The following is a 22,037-nucleotide window of genomic DNA, read 5'->3' as shown; positions in this document are numbered from 1 at the left end:
ATGTTTTGCCATTCTAAAAAGAAACCACGCCCTAGTCTTTGCACTGTCTGACGCGTGTTCTCTTTTCTTATAATCTCGTGTCCTCCCCCTTGCAGGATCTGTTCCCATTCGCTGAAACAATGTGCAGCGGCACAGAAGAGTCCAGGTCGCTCAGTGCATGCTCTGCGGGTCCTGAATGGGGATCTGGACCTGCTATCTGGCAGGGTGAGGGAGTTTGTGGTGAGCAGTGCCAAGCTATGCCAACCAGACAGCATCCACATATGTGATGGCACGCCAGAAGAGGAGCGCAGTGTGCTTGCACTGCTGCAGAAGGATGGCATGATCAAGAGACTGAGCAAATATGAGAACTGGTAAGAGCAGGCAGCGGGGTGGCAGGGCGTGGGTGGGCGTTTTTGTTACCTGGCACTTATATAGTGCACACTGAGCAGTTATTATTTATTTATTGTCTTTATGAGATTGAATTGCATTTGGTAGTCCAAGGACTACTTCCAAGGCATTTTAACAATTGCAAGGAGGTACTAGAAGGGAAGTGCTTTAAGGTTAGCTACTTGGCTGACACAAGAATTGAGACACTGAAAGATTCAGGAAATGCTCACTGTGAGACCCTCCACTGCAACACCATCAACTGCACAGGCACTGTGAGAATGTACTTTTTTTCATCCTGGACACTGTTAAAAAAAAAGAAACTCTTCTCTCTCCTCCAGGGTACTTGAAGATCATTTTATTTTGATGTGGAACTTATTCTAGAGTCCCATGCTGTGCATCATTTCACCATCTAAACCTGGCATCCCGAAACATTCGCTATTTATTTATTTTATTTGTTTTTGAGTGTTGAACAGGCGACACAGTAGCCTTCTTTTAGAATTTTTATCACTGTTGGGTTTTGACACATCGCTGAGAACTCTAGGTAGACGGCCACCAAAAATCAGGGGAAAGAAAAGTGGCTAGGTTTAAACCGGTTATTCAAATTAAGAATTGGCGGCAAAGCACAGAGACGTTGAGAAAAAGTACACAGATGCTGAAAACAATCGCTGAAAAACAAAGGAAAAAGGTTCTTCAAAGCCTTTAAGAAAATGCTCCCTTTCGTTTTTGCCTGAAGTGACAACATAAACTAGCACGTCTTCCAAAAGATCAGAAACCTGAAGGCCATAAGACTGGTGAGAAATGTAATTCTAAAACCTTGAAGATGCAGGAGATACCATCTTTAAAGGCTGCAGGACTATTAGTTTAAGAAGATTTGCATGTCCCAGAAGAAGCAGATGCAGGAGGATCCATGGGGGAGCAGAAAGTGTCTGCAAGAGTCTGCATCAGTAGTATGAGAAAATCTCAGAAAAAGGAATTTCCACATCAGAAACAAAATGTGCACCTACAATTCCTTAAAGTGAAAGCCACAAGAGTTGTATTTGAAGAAAGGAAACAGCCTTAGATGCTGAAATATTTGGCAGTCGAACAACCTCAAAGACCAAGGAGCCGACTGGGCCGAAGACGAGACCTCAGTGCAGATAAACCTTGGCGCTTGGCTTCAAGAGACTGAAAGAAAGGACAAGGACATCCCAAGGGAGAAAGATATACCAGAAGAAGAGGGGATCAATCGTCAACATCGAGGCGGCTTTGAGAAGAAAAATGAATGCCTGAAGCCGAAATGGCAGCGCTGCTACTGGAGAAGGCGATTGATCACAGATTATGTGCTTCAAAAATCCCCCACGCCAGGCACAGAGACAGTGGAAGAACTCCTAAAAGCAACCCCAAAACCTCTATGGGAGCTCTAGGACGGTGAGCATTCAATTGGTGAGGAAGAAAAATGTCCCCTTAAATGAGGACACACGCTGGGATGAAAAATTAATGGCAGGATGTAATAGCATATTCACCACAGGGGGAAGTAGATTCCTACCCATGAAGGCCGCCCCCCAGTGTTGATGGAACAATTTTCAGAGTGGGGGTGCTGTCATCAATGTAATATCACTGAAGGGATTTTAATGCGTCACAGAAAGATCAAGTGTAGCAAATGAGCCTAGCAAATGAGCCACGCCCATTCAGCAGCAGGTGAGGATGTGATTTGCAGCCTTGGGTGCATTTTGGAGCACACTGTCGCAAATCCATTATTAAAGCATGGGAGGTAGGACAATGCCATTTGGAGGCAGCGTATATTCCATTGAAATGGTCACTAACTTTGCACAGATATACTGATAAAACTATACAGAGCACACATGATAGATAACGTGTCGGTTTTCAGCGAGTATTTATCATTTGTGCATCACTGAGTAACATGTCTTGATTTGTTTCGATCATATGAAAACACTTTGTTTCCATCACACTTCAGAATTACAAAAAAACGTGCTTCATTTGTGCTCTTGTAACTGGTGATATATTCTGAAATATTGTACAGTTCATTGACCGGTATTTAAATTGTGTTGTGTGTTAGATAGAAATAGGCACCCAGCCTTTCCTTTCTCATTCACTGTATTCCAGGTAAGTCTATCACATAGTTCATAGATCACTTTACAAAATCCTACAAAGTTGCAGTCAGAGAAAGAAACGTAAACACCAATCTCCATATCGCTGAATTCCAGTTTGGTTATACTGGAGTTGTTGCAGCGCTCCTTGCATCCTTACTTCCAGCACCCAGCCATCACCCCCAGATGAGCGTTGCCTGTACCCTACTCTTAGGAAGAGAAAACCGGCCCTTAAGGAGTACAGCTAGCGGAAGAACAGACCGTTGGGTTTCCTACAAGAATCGCTACACCCAAAACGGAGATGAAACCAACCAATTCCTTCAAAGCATAATTCACGATGGTAAGGAAGCCATCAGTGAACCAGCCTCACTAAAGGCGGTAACTTCGAGAGGGGAAGGAATATATGGCCTTACCTCAAGACCTGTGGATACATTAGAACCCATATATATGTGTGGATTTCTTAATGGAGACAACAGCCCATAAGAGAGCCAATGTGCTCACCTTCACAACCCACCACCAGACAAACACAGCAGAAGGCTGTATGTAGTTAGGAGAACACAGACAGGGCAGCACAACTAAACAGAGAACAGTGAGCTCCACTAATCAGCTCAGCAGATGCTTTCATCAACAATGGAGAGTGAGACCTCATGCTGTATCCACCAGAAAACTATAAAAATAGGTTAAAATGGGCCACTCGAGGGAAAGACCCGATCAAATACATTCGCAAAATCATCCTTAGACATAGCAGACATTGCCAATAGATAATTGTGTATTGGAACAGTAGTGACAAAACACACAGTACTCATGATTCCAACCTTCAAACCAAAGATATAGGCCTAATTGGCCAATAGACCACATACATTGGTGGAGCAGTAGATGACTTGCTGGAGCAAACGAAGGTCACTGACTAAGCAAGAACGATGGGAGCCGCTCGATACAAGGCGTCCTTCAGAAGGGCTGCACAGTGCAATAGACAGGGACGTCTCTGTTTTTCAACCTTAACAGTTCCAGATATGCCAAGGGTCAGGAGAACAACTGGAAAATGCATGCACTCTCATGAAGAGCTCTAGGCCAAAGAAAAAACTGTTCCCTAAAAGTGAAGAGTGGAAAGACACAAGTAAATTGGCAATGCTCCAGGGGTTGGACAGACACAAAATGGACTAGGCAAGCCATCGAATACGAAGTAGACAAATAAGAGTGACAGTAAAGCCAACCAATGTTAAACAGTGGGTCGGTTTCAAGCCTCTCTGTTCTTGGGAAGCATACAATCTGTCTTTAGCAGCCAGACAGCTGTATGTTCTGGTAGGCCGACCTAGAAATTGCTGTCGTCTAAAGGTGATGTTCATATGTTGGTAGAAATGAATGAAAAAAGAATGAAATAAAAGTAGAAATATAAACAATATGTCACCATCCCTTGCGCTGAAGTGGAATGCTTTTTGGGTGGATGATCATACGTAAAAATGACATCGACTGCAGTGAAGAAAGCCAATAACAGGAGTGAGCTGATAACCACCCTATGCTCCATGTTGTGGTGGATGGAACCAAAATGCAAATACTAATTGAACAGACCAGTGGATGGAGAGGATTGACCAAAGCCCCTGTGTAAAAATTGACTTTTGGTTCTGGCTCAAAGGTACAAAAACGCACAAATCTGCTAGCTATGGTATACAATGCCCACAAAGAACGCTATATCTCAGGTTGTCCACTATACACAAAACATCCATTTTGTAATGTGCACTAGTAAAAAGGTAATCCGGCTTGAAAAAACATGGCATCTACTCCTGTGCACCAATTCCCCTGCTGTTCTGGGCACAGTGAAAAGGCCTCCTGCCCGGGTCACTGTGATGAGGCCCCTTTCTCTCCCCTGTGTGAATATATCCTACTGCTGAGCACTGTGAGAAAGACTTCTCCCAGTTACTGTGAGAAAGACTTCCAGGCACTTTAAAAGGCATCCCTCATCTTCCTTAGCATTGTATGTGCCACTCCAGGGCTCCATGGCACTTTTGAGATGATCTTATTCTCTTTTAGGCACTATGAAGATCACTCATCTCTCCATGGGCCCTATGAGAAGGTCCGCGTCCTTCAGGATACTGTGGGAATGTGTACTCTTCATACCTGGGCACTGTGAGAAGTTCCCTTTCTCCCAGATATCATGAAAAGGCTCCTTTTTATTCTCACGGGCACCGCGAGAAGGCCCACTTAATATCCTGGAAATTCACCAGTTACCGTTTACTGAGCTAACTATAAATTGCGCCCTGCTTATGACCTTACATATTACGTCGCTGATGATTTGTCAAATGACATCACTGGTGACAGCAGGGATAAGACCATAGTCACATAAAGTTAATATACATTAGGGACCTGTTAAGTAACTGAGAAGATCAGGAGGCTGAGTAGACACACGGATATTGGATGCTCTATTTATGCAGATATCTCTTATTACCGACATTTAGCCCTTTAAAAATACATCGTGGATTAAATTACTATGGCGCAGACCTCTTCTCACATTTTTAACTCTCAGGTTCCATGCCTGCATTAACAGTTCAATGCTGATTTACTTCAGACTGCTCTTTATGATTTGCTGTAAATCCAGCAGCTCATAGTTCAACAGAATGGTGTTCAGGCGTACCTCTCTTTTGCCTTGAATGCAAATTGCTAGCACTCTAGTTGTTCATTAGACCCCTGTAGTGATGCTGCAGTTGATTACTTGGGAGTTCACCAGTGGCGGTTTCTAAACCATGGCGTCGGGGCTCCGCCCCTTTACTTTAATCCCCCAGGGTCGGCCATTGTCAAAGGTAAAATACACACTTTATTTATTTATGCATTTTTATAAAGCGCGGACTTTACCCGAAGGCGTCAGAGCGCTGTACAATAGAACCAGTTACGTAACATGAGAGAAATGTTACAAAATAGAATGTACAAAAATAGCAGGACACAGAATCAAACACAGCAGGCAAGAGGAACACAATATCAAACACCGCAAGCAAGGAATGTACAAAAAAGAAATAAAAATAACAAATTTGCAATGACTAACTTTACATCTGTTTTTTGGGGGGGGGTTTAACGAAAAACTTGTACAAACGCAAATTTCTTGAGTCCGATTCGGAGGAGACTTTTGTTGCTGTGATTAGATTCTGGCACTGTGTTGTCACTGTCATGTTACACCGATGCATTCCCTTAATCTGCTGTCTGTGGGTGGGCCCAGAGTCTATAGTTTTTGCCGGGCTGAGGAGCTCACAGCCCTGAGGCTTGTGAGGTCATCAGCTCGGCAAAGAAAGTGCCTAAAGGACCAGTCTCCACCCCCTGATAACATGGGGGTAAAAATAGGCCCGGGCGTTTTAGACTAAAGCCCTGTAACACTGGGGCTACACGTCCGTCAAGGAGTGGAGAGGATGGTCACCCCACCCTTTTCCAACTCGTCATTGGGGGTGGGTCTCACCCTGTGATGAGTTGGGTATAGGGTGGGGTAGAGGCTGCAGGGAGGCGGGTTGCTCAAAAATCGAGTCTGCGCAGTTTGTCATCACTCACCGCGCAGACTCGAGTTGTATGCTTCCCGTGCGGCTGTGAACAGCAGGATTATGCAGACCAGGCCCGGCTCCAGAAATTTTTATGTGGGTGGGACAAGGGTGTATTCGGGTTTGCCACTGCGGGCCTAATTTGTCTCTTATATGTCTAGCCAGGCCTGCTTACAAGCCCTCCTTTATCTCTTCTTAGTCTTACAAGGCCTAGTAAAACGTACTCTTTTCCAAATCTTTCTCAATGTTATCACTCTCAAAAACAGTTTTTTTCCCCATTTAATGTCCCTTTGATGGGAAGAGGAGGTTTCTGAGGTGGAAGTATCAGGCAAGTGACACTTCTCGGGCCCCCTCTGTGCGATCCTTCAGGGAGAAACCCTCTTCATTACTACCTCCACCTGACCCCGGACTCTGCAGCGCACTCCCTTGCAGGCTCCCTCTGTGCAAGCCTTCAGGGAGAATCCCTCTTCATTACTACCTCCACCTGACCCCGGACTCCGCAGCGCACTCCCTTACAGGCTCCCACTGTGCAAGCCTTCAGGGAGAATCCCTCTTCATTACTACCTCCACCTGACCCCGGACTCTGCAACGCACTCCCTTGCAGGCTCCCTCTGTGCGAGCCTTCAGGGAGAATCCCTCTTCATTACTACCTCCACCTGACCCCGGACTCTGCACGCACTCCCTTACAGGCTTGATTATCCACTACTCCTCTCCAGTGCACCTTATCTCACAGCTGTCCTTGGGCCCCAGCCCCATATCAGCCACCATCCGGTTCCAATTTCATTCTTCCTGGGAAAAAACACTAGTAAAATCACCTTCAAACTTGAAACTTTGAATATAGCAGTAAATGTAATTAACATGTACTTTAAAGTATGTTCCACAATAGCCCTAATGACCCTACTGTTAATTAATTAACCAAAAACAGAAAGGCCATGACCGGGCCGGCTTTAGTGCTGATGCGAAAAAAAAATTTGGCGCCGCACCAATAACCTCTTTCTCGGTAGATACCTTTACTACCACCTTCCAACAGTGCCCCTCATCCCTCCATGGCCCCCCCTATTGACCTCCTCCTCGGATTCCCTCACTGCGACCCTCCAACAGTGTCCCTCATCTCTCTGTAGCCCCTCCCCCTCATGACCTCCTCCTCAGACTCCCTCACTACCACCCTCTACCGGTGCCTCTCATCTCTCCATAGCCCCTCCCCCACCCTCCCCATGACCTCCTCCTCGGATTCCCTCACTACCACCCTCCACCAGTGCCCCTCATCTCTCCGTTGCCCCTTTCTCATATGCATTTCATTTGTTGTGTAGTGCTACTCATATCAGTGTAGGGTGTCACAGTACTTTACATCACGCACACGTTCTGCAGAGAAAATAAGTAATTCTACTGGGAATGTCACATAAGGCAATGAGGATTACAAGTGTAGGAATCGCGTCATCCATGCTGGTGGGCAATACATTTTACGAGGATTTGGTCTGGAGAAGAACAAACTCAGGATTTAAAGAGTCCTCCAGTGGTTGGGGGTTGACCTTACTGATAAAAATGTATAACTGCCCAAACTCTTTTTAGCAGCATTAGAATAATGAAAGACGGTGGACGTTCTAACTATATCACAACACAAAAAAGCCAAAGTTTGTATGCAGCTCTTTGATGACAGTTCATAGGTCACTTTCCTATGTTAGGATTGCAACTTCTGAACTGCGAGTAACACAGGGATCTCTGTGACAAAGGCACTAACCCACTGAGCTATCCACATAAAATACAGTTTATCTGCATTTAAAAACTACCAACAGACAAATGATTGCTCTCCAGCAGGATCATAAATCACCATTTATCTAAACATTTGTTATTGTTGTACATGGGTGGCAGATTCACTGTGAAGGCCAGGGCTCATGTTTGGTGGGCCAGGCTCATGTTTGGGTGCCCACCCTCTAGAATCGGGCCTGATGCAGGCACCATGTTGTGAGCTCCAGCTTCAGTGTCTCTATGTTACTGGGCCTGCACTGGTAGCCAGGAGCTGAGGAGCAGACAAGGTGGTGCGCACTGCAGGTTCGTGTCAGCCTCGCCTAGACGCTTGAGCTTCCCCGACAATTGAAGGCCCCGATGGTTCCCTAGTGCACCCCCAACTTTGCTTGTGGGCCATGGCACAAAGAGGGGTAAGCTAAAAAAAAAGCTTCGCGAGTATTTTCTTAATTTGAACAGCACGCAAGTTGCTCTTTTTGGGTTAATGTCAACTTGAATTAATCCAGTTTTCCGTTTTGTGCTACGAACAATAAAAATACCCAATCTCTCATCCAGGTCTATCTAAACAGGGCCTCAAATCTTTGGAAAAAAGGTGTTAAGGTTACAATAATTAATCGTACTCTTTTTGTTGACACTGGGTGGATGAAAGGTTGAGTCAGCCATGCTGCATTTGAAGAAACTCACAGGCCTGCCGTAAGAGCATTAACCTACTGAGCTAGCACGCCACCTCTCTAGGTCACGGAAAAACACTGCGCCCTTTCAGAGGCAATGGCCTTTCAAGAAACAGCCCTGTTTGCACATTGAGCAGAGCACGCCAGCACCTGTCAGAAAACACCCCAAATCAATTCACCACCCTGCACCTCTGAAAACGAGTGAAGAGGAAAAGTCATGAAGGATTATGTAAAGCAAAGTTGCAATAGGGGCAAAGGATCTTAACTCATTCTATGTGGAGCGCTTTATGCTACACAACTGGGAACGTATTGGTCCAAGCACTGGGGCGCTAGATTCACTGTAATTCAGTACAGCAATAGTACAAACCATGTTGCTCTGAATGTGTTACTCTAGAGTCTTTATTGCGCGAATTACTTGCTAGACGAACTCTCCCAGTATTTGTTTTCAGCTGTAATGAAATGAGCTCATGGACTGCGAGGTGCAAACCCTCTGCCCTCTCCGTAAAAGACGAGGCAGTGGAGGTGGGAGGTCAGGGGGGCCTCTGCCTCGCACCGAGATGACACTGGCTGCAAATCAGCTCCTATTCAAGAGCAGTTGTTGGGCAATGCGGCAGGGCATTGTATGCGGTAAAGGTGTTCACGCGAGCCATATGCTTAATGACACACAATACGGCGGCTCTGTCGTCTACCGTGCCCGCTGGACTCATGAGTGTCCGTTTTTGGCTATGAGGAAAACTACCCGCATCATCTCCTGTGCTACAGAAAATTCATGTGGCTTCTGCTCTGAGGGTGCGCGGTCTATCCTCGCCCGGCTGCCCCCACAAATAGACTCCGTCCAGACACCGAGATCATGCAGAGCCCAGGGATACCAGCAGACCCTGCAGCTCCCAGATGACCCTCATTTTATTTTTGATGCTCGGACTCTGTTAAATTTGATTCTAACTTTAAGTCTAATAATGATCAATTCGTCCCTGCAAGTACGACTCGCCTAATATTAATCCAGTGCAGTGGTCTAAGATTTCATTGCCAATCGCTGTATCAGTATGCCAGAGAAATTCAATGTATGATGTAGGCTCCTCCACGTAGGGGCACACTGTTTATGAAGTCTGCGCCAGTCTGCAGCCCCGCCACAGCATCTCTCAATAAATGAATGTGTTGCAGGACAGAAGTTGCACATGATTTCCATCACACACCACACAGTTTCTATAAATGCGATTTAAGAGAAGCAGCCATGTGTTTTCGGTGTTCCTGCTGGCAAGGAAACAGAACTATTAATTCTCTACATGTACCGATATTATACCATATTGCATTCAAGTTTTCTTAATCACTTAATGCATTTTAACCTTTATTTTTCTGTGTGGCTTACAGTTTTAAATCGCACAAAATGAACTCCACAATGCAAATTTAAGAAATATGGTGCCCCATAATTGATCGGTTAGCCACATTCTTTGCTGGCTATGCAGATGAAACAGTGAGAAATGCAATTCATTGAAAAGATTTGCATGGGAAATGGCGCCCGGCCTCCCAAAAAATGCTGACCCCCCTAAAGTGAACCCCAAAGCTGCCTCCCCCTCATCCCTTCCCCTCCCGTGTGCAGTCCAGCCTCTCCACTCTCAAACTTCACCAGCCGCCACTGGAGTTAACTGACACACTGCTGCTGGTGTTGGAAGTGCATGTTTCACTCTGCATGTCAGAATGTTTTACTAAAATGGACGAGGAAGATATTTAAGACCACACAGAGATTGTGATCTAATTTTAGCTGTCTAGAGCACAGACCATAATTACTATAACAAAAATAAACTTTTTTTTTAAATTTACTGCTGTATTCTCTAGTTTTGATTCCATCAAGATGGAGCTCAGGTGTGCCACACTTTTCTCCTAAATACAGAATGTTAGCACTCTTGTTGCTCATTTAAACTTTGTGGTAAAGCTGCAGTTGACCACAACAGAGTTTACTGACAGACTGGTGTTGAAATAGCATGCTCCAGTCTGCGCGTCCGAATATTTTACTGAAATAGATACGGAACCTTTGAGAACGCCTAGAAAATCTGTCCTTTCCTCATTTTAGCTTTCTAGCACTGTAGCCACCATTTCTATGACAAAAAAGAACACCCCATAATTTTGTTAATTTTTAAAGGAAATTCTTTAGGTTTTCCAGCTTGAATTCCTTGAAGATGGCTTAAAGTGTGCTATGGTTTTGTCATACATAGAAATGTTACTGCTCTAGTTGTTCAATAGAACCCCTTGGAAAGATTCGCAGAACGCAGGGGAAAGAACTGACAGGCGGCTGCTGAAAGTATATGTTTTACTCCGAACATCAAACTTTGTACTCAGATGGCTAAGGAAGATAGTGTGTGAATATAGAAAATGTGTTGCCTCCTGGAGCACCTTCCATAATCTCTATGAGAAAATCATAAGAGAAAACACTTTTTTTTCAAACATGGTTCATCAAATCTCAGCAGGTCAGCGTTTTTCTCATGATAAAATCACTGTAGAACACACCACAAATCTTAAAATGAGTATGGTACACTCAACAGATTTATATTCGAACTAAAAGCCGTTATCGCCCTTTATATGTGCTCCTTTTTATGACCCTCAAAACCTGGCATTTACTACAGTGCATTTCAAAAGGGAACATGCCCACATCACCCATAATGACCGCCACAGCATCTTGTCCATGTTGTGGCTAGCCAGTCATAGGGAAGGGGCCTCTCTGGAGAGTCCCTCCCCCACATGCCTATTGGTGTCCGGTTGAACTCACCCTGCCTGCCTCTTATATGTTTTTAGGTCTCGGCTGATCCAGCGCTTGCGCTGATCTGGCCGAGACATTTTGTATACAGGCTTTTCAAAGTGCTGCCGTGGCCTAAAGCTCCAGTGCACGTGAATGTGCACGCGCGCAGCGCCATGTGTCTTCATGTGTCTTTCCTCCGTAGCACGCGATCGTAATCTCGATCACTTTCACTTGTGTATGTTAATGCTTTTGTTATCGCGGCTGCGTCTGCTTCACTTTCGCGGCGCCGCCCATACTTGTTGTTGTACTACTTGATATCAGGCTAGTCATGCTGGAAATGAGCAGTGAAAGGTTTTCTATGTCGCCAATAGTTTCCCTATGATGTCGCATCTCCTGTACCCTACTGATCTTAGACACGGGTGCAAAGAGGTGGAACAATGGCGTTTCAGCTAGCAACAGTCTACGGAGCTGGTCTGTGCTGCGGCATCACAGCGGCACAGAGCTGGCCTTTGTTAATGCTGCTGAGATAGCATCAGAGCCTGCACTGAGAAACAGTAAGCGCAGGAGCCCAAGGATGTTCTCGTGAACTCGTAGCCAGAGCTTCCTAACACCAGGAACACCAAATACTGGGGCCACGTGGTCTTCATTCCGCCATAAGCACTTTATTCCAGCACCCTACTCTTTCTGCCTCTTCACGCCACTTTTGAGGGTTCTTTTTCCTCTTTCGCCCTTGTCGTTGTTTTCCTATTTTTCTGTTCCTCCGTTTTTCGTCTTTCTTAATTGACTGGCTCATTTTCTTTTTTTTGTATAAAAAGACAGCCCGTGCCTGCCACGGCGCAAATTATGCTCTGTCCTTGCATCCAAGACCTAGAATGGATCGAGTGGACAGTGTGTTCTTAACGAATGCTTCACTTGCTTTTTATGTTACCTTGAACAAAGAGGTAAACCGAATTAAAGAGAAAAGTTTCATTTCCACAAAGTGCCGTCCTTTTGGCACAGACCTGGCAATGAAATAACACGTGTCTGTAAAGCAAAAAAGACCCTCCTGCTGGTGTCCGTTTTTCTAATATCAGTTGCTATGACAGCATATTGGGGCTGCTTAAACACTCTGCTAATGCGACGATTGTGTGTTCTAAACCCACAACTACGACATCTCCATATTGTATTATCCCTTAGATTGCATTTAATCTACTCCCCAAAATCTCCCAAACCGAATCCATTCACTTTCGGCTTTTGATTGAAAAAAACAGAAAGGATTCCTTGAATTACGCATACTTTTTTTTTCTTTTGTAAAGGCTGCCTCTTCTTTTCTCATTGTTATTTTCTAATACATAAAAAAGCGGCAAACATCACCCTATTCACCAAAACATTCACTCTGTTGTCCTGTTCACACCACAGTGTGTTTTTTAAATATTTGTTGTCAAATCTCAACTTTATAAAAATATTTTTGCCTGTAAATTTAATTTGGTAATGGTGGCACTCTTGACCCACAAGTCTCCTTTTTTCGTGGGCACCATTCACATAGTAAACCACAAAGCAATTCTCCACATATTAAAAAAAAAATGAATTTAACTCATGCTGCAGCTGGAACTCAAGAGAAGCCCTACACTGAGATAATTAGTATGGATAATAAAAGTAAACAAAATAATACAGTTGTCTGTACAGAACTATTTGAACAAGCAAGAATCAAATTTCAAGACTAAAAATTAATTTTGAAAAAGATTCCTTTAAAAAACGCAGGAATAGAAATTGTACACAATTATAACAAATAATAAATGTATGATTTGACTGTGGGATTCTAAAATGGGGCTTGTCAATAAAAGCGTAGTGCATAGGAATAGGACTCTAAGAAAAAAGATAAGTTGTAGAAAAATTACTGAAATGTTCGTATAGAGCATGGACGTCATTTAAGGGTCACTAGCGTTGACATCTGTGATCTGGCTTACGCTTGCTACCCCTGACAATGCTCTTGCAACCCATGGCCTCAGAGTTTGAAAAGGCAGCACCAGTCACTGAGGAGTTGGACACTTTGGCAGCAGAAATACATTCAAAAATAAACTTGGGATGAATTCATTTCTTTCCCGTTTATGTAAAAAAATATAATAAAATGCAAAATAAAAAAAACGAAAGCCCTCGAGGGTGCTGCTGGCTGGGGACAGGGTACAGTTGAAACCTGTTACTATTTCATCTTGTCAATCAGCAATGTGCCACCTAGCAACATGCACGCCAAGGCTTTGCAGGACCCGTGCTCCCCTAAGCACTGTGAATGTTTGTGCTGCAGGCTAGGGATTTTTATGATTTTCTACACTGGTCTCTAGTGGAAAAGGTATGGATTAGAAGGACTTGTAGCTTCATCAGTTTTCCTGGGTTTCCAGTTTTGCTGGACCCTAGAAGTGATTGTGGGCCTGTGAGCTGTCCTTCCAAAAGTTCAAGAATGCAGCATTTTTCAACCTACTAACTGTCCAGCCCTGAAAACACTCAGCATTTTCTTTTTCCTTTTTTCATTTGCAATAGTGTTCCTTTATATTGCCTCCTTTGGTACTTTATGGGTGCCATACATTCCCTATGCTTATTTGTGATATTTTCCGTTTGCTTACGTGAGGTTTTAATGCCCTCTATGCAGCCCATTGACATTATGAGGCAATGGAGTCCCAAATTATCTTGTGTGCACTTTCTGTGGTAAAATTAGTATTCCATTTTAACTTTTTAATATACGTCAATACTGTCATTAGGACCAGTTTGTCAGAATGATATGATGCACCTTCTGTTCTGTCATTGGGGTCAAATGATGTGACGCCCATGACAGAACACCTACTCTTTTTGTCAATCACGTCCAGGGTATAGAGACGTACCTTTTGTGAAATTAAGGCAGGATACCCCTCTCAATTGCTAACTAATTCTATTTTGGCGTGAACGCAAATCATGCCCTTTTCTGAACAACTTCCAGCAATGACCTCAATGGACCAGATATGTGTGTGTACATTTCTTCTAGTTCATGTATGCCTCCAGTGCTCAATCAACATGTATTCCTTTTTTACTCTCAAAGGTTAGTGTGTAGACTTATATAACTCGATTGTGTTACTGCACATAGGCTTTATCTTTATCACAATTTTAGAACAGCTGTCTGAGATATTTTTATCTCACTAGTGGGCATAACTAAGCTTTGCTATCAGCAGATCTCAGAGAAACAAGCAAACGTTAGTTGGTAATACGCATCATACGTGTGCTTCAGGAGAAACCAAGGCATAGGCAGGTTTGACTCAGGATGGTTTTGCCAGCGGTGAATCATCCCACTCACATTGGAGCAGGATTCCGATCTCTGCCTATTTGGATCAAAAAGGTTGCCCATAGCACTATACTTGAGGTCGTACCAAACAATGGAGGGTCTTGCATAGGAGCAACCAATGCATTGGACAGCACTACAAAGAGTGGTCATGACCAATAGTACATATCTGTCCCCCAAGCTGTGATCACTTCCACAAATGCTTTCCATACTATGGGAAAACAGGTAGCATAAGACTTCATTGTTCTTGAAGCAATTAATTTGACACACATGCCAATAGGAGAGGCATTTCTGCTCCTGATGATGAAGTGGTTAGCTAAGCAAGTGATGCATAGGCAAATGCACTACATTAGAAAGTAGGGAAGAGTCAAAATCTCTTAAATTAGTGCTAAAGAGGTAGAGTCCTTTTTCGTTGGCCTGATCTGTTGCCTCGGTTTCTAGAGTAGAATATGGTTAAAAATGGCAATTGATTAATAGAAGGGCATATCTGCCAAAGTTTGGCCACTCTTTCAGCTCAGTATGGAGCCCTATCTTCCCATAGATTTGCATTGATGTTCTGTGTACCCGAATCGTATGAAAAACAAGCATTGACATAGCCAATAGGTCTCGCCTTTGGGACCTTACAAGTGTTTAGTTATCCAGCACAATATTCTTGGTGCAACAACATCAAGTGTTGCAGGGCTAAACACTTATAAGGTCCCAAAGGCGAGACCTATTGGCTATGCCAATGCTTGTTTCATTTGTTTTCAGGATGCAGGGACCATGTTCCAGAGTCCTGTAATGGCTGCCATAGCTTATTGCTCAGGTTGTGGCCAGCCAGTCATGGGGAAGGGGCCTCTCTGGAGAGTCCCTCCCCCACATGCCTATTGGTGTCCGGTTGAACTCACCCTGCCTGCCTCTTATATGTTTTTTCATTTGTTTTCAGGATGCAGGGACCATGTTCCAGAGTCCTCTCATGGCTGCCATAGCTTATTGCTCAGGTTGTGGCCAGCCAGTCATGGGGAAGGGGCCTCTCTGGAGAGTCCCTCCCCCACATGCCTATTGGTGTCCGGTTGAACTCACCCTGCCTGCCTCTTATATGTTTTTTCATTTGTTTTCAGGATGCAGGGACCATGTTCCAGAGTCCTCTCATGGCTGCCATAGCTTATTGCTCAGGTTGTGGCCAGCCAGTCATGGGGAATGGGCCTCTCTGGAGAGTCCCTCCCCCACATGCATATTGGTGTCCGGTTGAACTCACCCTGCCTGCCTCTTATATGTTTTTTCATTTGTTTTCAGGATGCAGGGACCATGTTCCAGAGTCCTGTATTGGCTGCCATAGCTTATTGCTCAGGTTGTGGCCAGCCAGTCATGGGGAAGGGGCCTCTCTGGAGAGTCCCTCCCCCACATGCCTATTGGTGTCCGGTTGAACTCACCCTGCCTGCCTCTTATATGTTTTTTCATTTGTTTTCAGGATGCAGGGACCATGTTCCAGAGTCCTGTAATGGCTGCCATAGCTTATTGCTCAGGTTGTGGCCAGCCAGTCATAGGGAAGGGGCCTCTTTGGAGAGTCCCTCCCCCACATGCCTATTGGTGTCCGGTTGAACTCACCCTGCCTGCCTCTTATATGTTTTTTCATTTGTTTTCAGGATGCAGGGACCATGTCCCAGAGTCCTGTATTGGCTGCCATAGCTTATTGCTCAGGTTGTGGCCAGCCAGTCATGGGGAAGGGGCCTCTTTGGAGAGTCCCTCCCCCACATGCCTATTGGTGTCCGGTTGAACTCACCCTGCCTGCCTCTTATATGTTTTTTCATTTGTTTTCAGGATGCAGGGACCATGTTCCAGAGTCCTGTAATGGCTGCCATAGCTTATTGCTCAGCTTGTGGCCAGCCAGTCATAGGGAAGGGGCCTCTTTGGAGAGTCCCTCCCCCACATGCCTATTGGTGTCCGGTTGAACTCACCCTGCCTGCCTCTTATATGTTTTTTCATTTGTTTTCAGGATGCAGGGACCATGTTCCAGAGTCCTGTAATGGCTGCCATAGCTTATTGCTCAGGTTGTGGCTAGCCAGTCATAGGGAAGGGGCCTCTTTGGAGAGTCCCTCCCCCACATGCCTATTGGTGTCCGGTTGAACTCACCCTGCCTGCCTCTTATATGTTTTTTCATTTGTTTTCAGGATGCAGGGACCATGTCCCAGAGTCCTGTATTGGCTGCCATAGCTTATTGCTCAGGTTGTGGCCAGCCAGTCATAGGGAAGGGGCCTCTTTGGAGAGTCCCTCCCCCACATGCCTATTGGTGTCAGGTTGAACTCACCCTGCCTGCCTCTTATATGTTTTTTCATTTGTTTTCAGGATGCAGGGACCATGTTCCAGAGTCCTGTAATGGCTGCCATAGCTTATTGCTCAGGTTGTGGCCAGCCAGTCATAGGGAAGGGGCCTCTCTGGAGAGTCCCTCCCCCACATGCCTATTGGTGTCCGGTTGAACTCACCCTGCCTGCCTCTTATATGTTTTTTCATTTGTTTTCAGGATGCAGGGACCATGTTCCAGAGTCCTGTAATGGCTGCCATAGCTTATTGCTCAGGTTGTGGCCAGCCAGTCATGGGGAAGGGGCCTCTTTGGAGAGTCCCTCCCCCACATGCCTATTGGTGTCCGGTTGAACTCACCCTGCCTGCCTCTTATATGTTTTTTCATTTGTTTTCAGGATGCAGGGACCATGTTCCAGAGTCCTGTAATGGCTGCCATAGCTTATTGCTCAGGTTGTGGCCAGCCAGTCATAGGGAAGGGGCCTCTCTGGAGAGTCCCTCCCCCACATGCCTATTGGTGTCAGGTTGAACTCACCCTGCCTGCCTCTTATATGTTTTTTCATTTGTTTTCAGGATGCAGGGACCATGTTCCAGAGTCCTGTAATGGCTGCCATAGCTTATTGCTCAGGTTGTGGCCAGCCAATCAGGATTGAGTAGTCCTCTTTAAGGTGGCCATTCAGAGCCTATCTGGACACCTACCCTTGTAACACATAAGTAAACTGCTCTTCTGGTAGCCGACACACCACGTCCACTGTTCTTCATTTCTATTGGGGTTAAAGTCATTATTTGGGGAGTATCTTTTATATTAATCATGCCGGCATTGTTGCTCTTCTTGTAGCTGGCTGACCAGGACGGATCCTAAGGATGTGGCACGGGTGGAATCAAAGACTGTGATTGTGACCGAAAATCAGCGGGACACTGTGCCCATTCCTGTTGGTGGTGCCAAGGGTCAGCTGGGCAACTGGATGTCTCCTGAGGACTTTGAGCGGGCGGCTGCTGCACGGTTCCCAGGGTGCATGAAGGGTAAGTTGGATGTGAGAGGAACCTACTTTTTTCCCCCTGCTTTCTGACAGCTGTCTATTTTTGGTAGCAAGTTTCCCTTCCCTCATTCTAAAAGTGCTCTTTCGATCCTTCCCCTATTAGAATGCCCTCTCCATCCCTTATTCTAACACTCTTTCTCTTACCCCTTGTCTTAATGACTTTCTTTCTATCTCACGCCATTGGAAAATGGATGTTTGAATCCTTAATAACTTTCCCCTTTTGACTAATCCCTACCAAAGTTGGCAATGACAATAATTTAGAATACATCTAAGTGCGTGACGACTTTCATGCAGATTAGTCAAAAAATTCAGAAGTTTCAAAGGGGGGTGGGGGGGAGGGGGGCAAAATCATTTTTCACTCGTGCTGTTGACTTAGGGCAGGGTCAGTTGGATCGCCAGGTGGAAGCACCATCTCAACCTGTGAGTTTCAGACCACATTTGTTTTATGGTATAGCCACTTTTTGAAATATTAGTCAACCTTAACTTCCTTCTAACACCAATTTGTTTAGAGGATAATATATATATATATTGAGTGGAAAACAGCCAAAGGTTAAATTCAAGTTATAGTTAGCCTTGGTAATAAGACCTTAAAATGTGTTTTAAAAAACACCTCTGAAATTCATTGAAAAAATCACATTTAAAGTGCAGTTATGATTCTAAAACCTAAACACAAATTACTGAAAATGGCCAGTTATGGTTAGGTGAACTAACTTACAAAATTATGCACTGGTAACCATAGCTTTCCTTTTTTAACCTTTGGTTTTTCAGTGAATTTCAGTTTTTTGAAATGGTCTGAAACTGCTCCTTGCCCCCAATCTTCTATTGACAGCCAATCCCTGCTGCAGACGCCCTGCTCAGTGAGGGCTGGCACATAGGGCTAAGGCCTGGCATGTGGCCAAACCCACTATGGGAAGCCAATTCCTGCTTCACATGGGGCCTTCGACAGTACCTCTGGGGGGTGGGGGTAGCACTGGCCACAGACATGGGTTGGGATCAGGGTCTGGCTGTTTGCTAGTTCCTTCGCCAACCTACTGCAGGCTGCCAACCGCGGCCTTCAGCATGTGCATCATTGTTGACCGCAGGGCCTAGTTGCAAACCTCGTGTGTGGCCACCTCCAGCTGCATCATTCATTTTTCTTTTTTTCATTTGAGGATTTTGCAAACCTTTGGACTCTGGGAGGCTCTAGAATTCACAAATCCAGCACATGATTTCTGAGTCTCACCATGTTTAAAATATATATATATATATATCCATTTTTTTGATGGGGTTCCTTTGGGGGCCCTCACGTGCTTTAGGGTAGCTTCACCCTGTTGCCGTATGTATTTTTTTTTTTCTTTGCTTGGTGCTCCGTGTTGGGTAATAGCAGCGACAACACAATAACAATAATAATAATAATTCTTTTTATTCTTCTTCTTTTTCTCTCTCTCTCTCTCTCTCTCTCTCTCTCTCTCTCTCTCTCTCTCTCTCTCTCTCTCTCTCCTTTCTCTCTCTCTCTCTCTCTCTCTCTCTCTCTCTCTCTCTCCTTTCTCTCTCTCCTTCTCTCTCTCTCTCTCCTTCTCTCTCTCTCTCTCTCCTTCTCTCTCTTCTCTCTCTTCTCTCTCTCTCTCTCTCTTTCTTCTCTCTCTTTCTTCTCTCTCTCTCTTCTCTCTCTTCTCTCCCCCCCCCCCCGCCCATGGATTTCTGAATGCGTGGAGGGTTCGTAAATTAATGATTGATATCTCTAAAATTTTACCTCTTCAAGTCTAGACTGGAACACTTTTTAAACTCTAATTTCTCAAACTACTGACCGGGTTTACACCACACTAAACAGATGCACTTACTCCCTTGAGTAAAGTTCCATTTGCATGGCAAGTTTGGTGTAATTCTGTTTATCCGTGTGTCCTGTACCTAGGGGAGTTAAAATTCGAAATATCAGTTTTAGTTTTGGCCCTCAATAAACAGATCTGCACCCAGCTTGTCATAAAGAACCAACGTGGAATACATTTAAGCCCAGATTTGTTGACTGATGTCAGATTCATTAAGAAAGCAAAACATGCCTTTAACCGGAAACCCTTACCTAATCCTAACTACAGGCACTAACCTCTATAACATATGGACACACCACTGAAGTACCCGAACTACATGTACTCCAGGCACCACAAGTCACCAAGGAGTATCATGGTGACAGTGGGATTCCAGAGTCCCTTGCTGTAGTATCTCAGTAATGCGTATGATATGCCATTTCACTCCTTCAATTCAGACCGTTTAAATAAAGAAAGGTATGCAAGCTTTATGGGCACCGCCGTTGTATAGTTCTGACCACTCACTAATGGAGAACAACATACGAGGTCCACCCATTTTCTACCATAAAAAGCTGCAGCAGAATGACAGCCACAGGGGTTTGTTGTTGTGGAGCTCCTTCTTCATGTTTACCTGACACATGTTCTCTGACCGACATACATCTCCCTTGTTTCAATGCTTCTCTAACCCACTCCCTTTGTGTATTTATTTATAAAAAAGGCGCGTTTTCTGATCTTATCCATACCCAGCCATTTTACAGGCTTGGAGTGCCCCATAGATTATGCACACACACAATAAGAACCCGGAGTAGTTCCAGGTTTTAGGTGGAGTGCAGCTCCTTCATATGGAACACTCTCACACTACTCACCTCAAATGCCTTTTTTCCCAGCAGAGTTTGTAAGCATAAGAGTAGCATAGTGCCATCTACGCCGAGCTTGAACATTGACGGTCTTTTGCCATTTTTGCAGGAAAGTCTTTAAGCATAGAGTTAGTTGGTGCCATCCACGTTGAGCTGAAAAATGGCAAAAGCCTTTTACCACTCCACATCCTGCCCATCATCTCACTTTGTTATTGAGGGAGGACAGGAAAAGCGATGTGCCAGTGGTGCTTGTGGATTAAAAGTGATGCCTCTAGTAACCTATCATTAAATGCTGCATACTACATATGATATCATTTGCTTTTTCCAAGCGAATTATGAAATTAGAACAAATTCGTTGTAATAAGAACATCTGTGACCGTCGATCGTAGGGAGATTATTTTCTCTCGAGTTTACCTCTGACTCCCTTATGTTTTCCTTCCATTTTTAATAACACCCTACTTTTTAATCTTTCTTTTTCTCACACCAGTGAAACGCTGTCTCCAATCTACCTGATTATAACTTTCTCCCCATGTATGGTAATGCTCCTTGCATTGTATCATGTCTGCCCCATAGGTCGCACCATGTATGTGATTCCGTACAGCATGGGTCCTATTGGATCTCCCCTCTCTAAGATCGGAGTCCAGGTCACAGACTCGCCATACGTCGTTGCCAGTATGAAAATAATGACACGGATGGGGTCCCGTGTGCTGGACACTCTTGGGGATGAGGAGTTTGTGAAGTGCCTACACTCCGTGGGACGACCCCTGCCATTGCGAGGTAACTAAGTAGCTTCATAGCCATCTGAGATGGAGCTCCAGTCCGGAGAGCCAGAGGTCCACTAAGAAGTGGTAGCGTATCTCCCATCTGTCCAACGTAGCGTTTTCCTTGATATGTTGAGTTAGGTTTTTTCCTGATTATGGTCAGAAGAAGCAGTGTGGCTTGTTGTGTAGTTTTGGGGAGAGCAGTGGATTATCAAGAAACTGGCTGTGTGAAGTGTTACACGACTGTGGGGGCTGTGGAGTATTGTGTCGCTTGGACGGTATTTGAGTGTCTTGTTTAGTATTACAGGGTGTGGAGTGGCCAATGGGAGTGTTGTATTGAATGGTTGGTTGGGAATGGCTGGAGGGTGGAATAAGTTGTATCCCATAGCTGGGTGGAGACATTTGCTTGCGACTGGTATTGGAGTGTCTCCAGAGTGGGGGTTCAAGGGGACAAGTTTGAAGAGTTCCACCACTGACCAGCATCGCTGGGGAGGAGTTTCTTTAGTGTGAACAAGCGCTCGTATGGGGGTTTGAGGGCATGACATTTCAGCCTGGTCAGACTGTACTTTTGACATTCATGTGTATGGGTCCCCTTGCCTCCTACAAAGCACCGCTTACCAATGGCTGGCCTTGTAATCCCGAGAACACCCTGATTGCCCACGTGCCAGATCGGAGGGAGATCTTCTCCTTTGGCAGCGGTTACGGCGGCAACTCTCTGCTCGGCAAGAAATGCTTCGCACTGCGCATTGCATCGCGCATTGCCAAAGATGAGGGATGGCTGGCTGAGCACATGTTGGTAAGTACAGCACAAATGTGCGAGGGGGAAAAGGGCCAGAGAAGGGAGGCATGGGAGATGGCCATAGGATGCTCAAGGCTAAGCGATGATTGGTTAATCACGCGCTAGTGAGCAGAGTAAAACTGCAGA

At 45.0% G+C, this 22,037-nt stretch overlaps 1 protein-coding gene across 1 annotated transcript in view; it reads left to right on the top strand.

The window, feature by feature from the left end:
• LOC146869423 (phosphoenolpyruvate carboxykinase [GTP], mitochondrial-like) overlaps positions 1-22,037 on the top strand; it is a 94,998-nt gene that overhangs the window by 46,682 nt on the left and 26,279 nt on the right. Inside the window, exons 2-5 of the mRNA XM_085599822.1 lie at positions 96-350; positions 17,512-17,696; positions 20,925-21,128; positions 21,721-21,908. Coding sequence (XP_085455948.1) covers positions 96-350; positions 17,512-17,696; positions 20,925-21,128; positions 21,721-21,908 — 832 coding nt within the window. The remainder of the gene's footprint in view (positions 1-95; positions 351-17,511; positions 17,697-20,924; positions 21,129-21,720; positions 21,909-22,037) is intronic.

Source organism: Triturus cristatus, chromosome 1_1 (assembly GCF_964204655.1).
Source record: "Triturus cristatus chromosome 1_1, aTriCri1.1, whole genome shotgun sequence".
In the NCBI taxonomy this organism is placed as follows: Eukaryota; Metazoa; Chordata; class Amphibia; order Caudata; family Salamandridae; genus Triturus; species Triturus cristatus.
The sequence above is the reverse complement of the archived record's forward strand: the minus strand, read 5'-3'. Positions and strand labels throughout refer to the sequence as shown.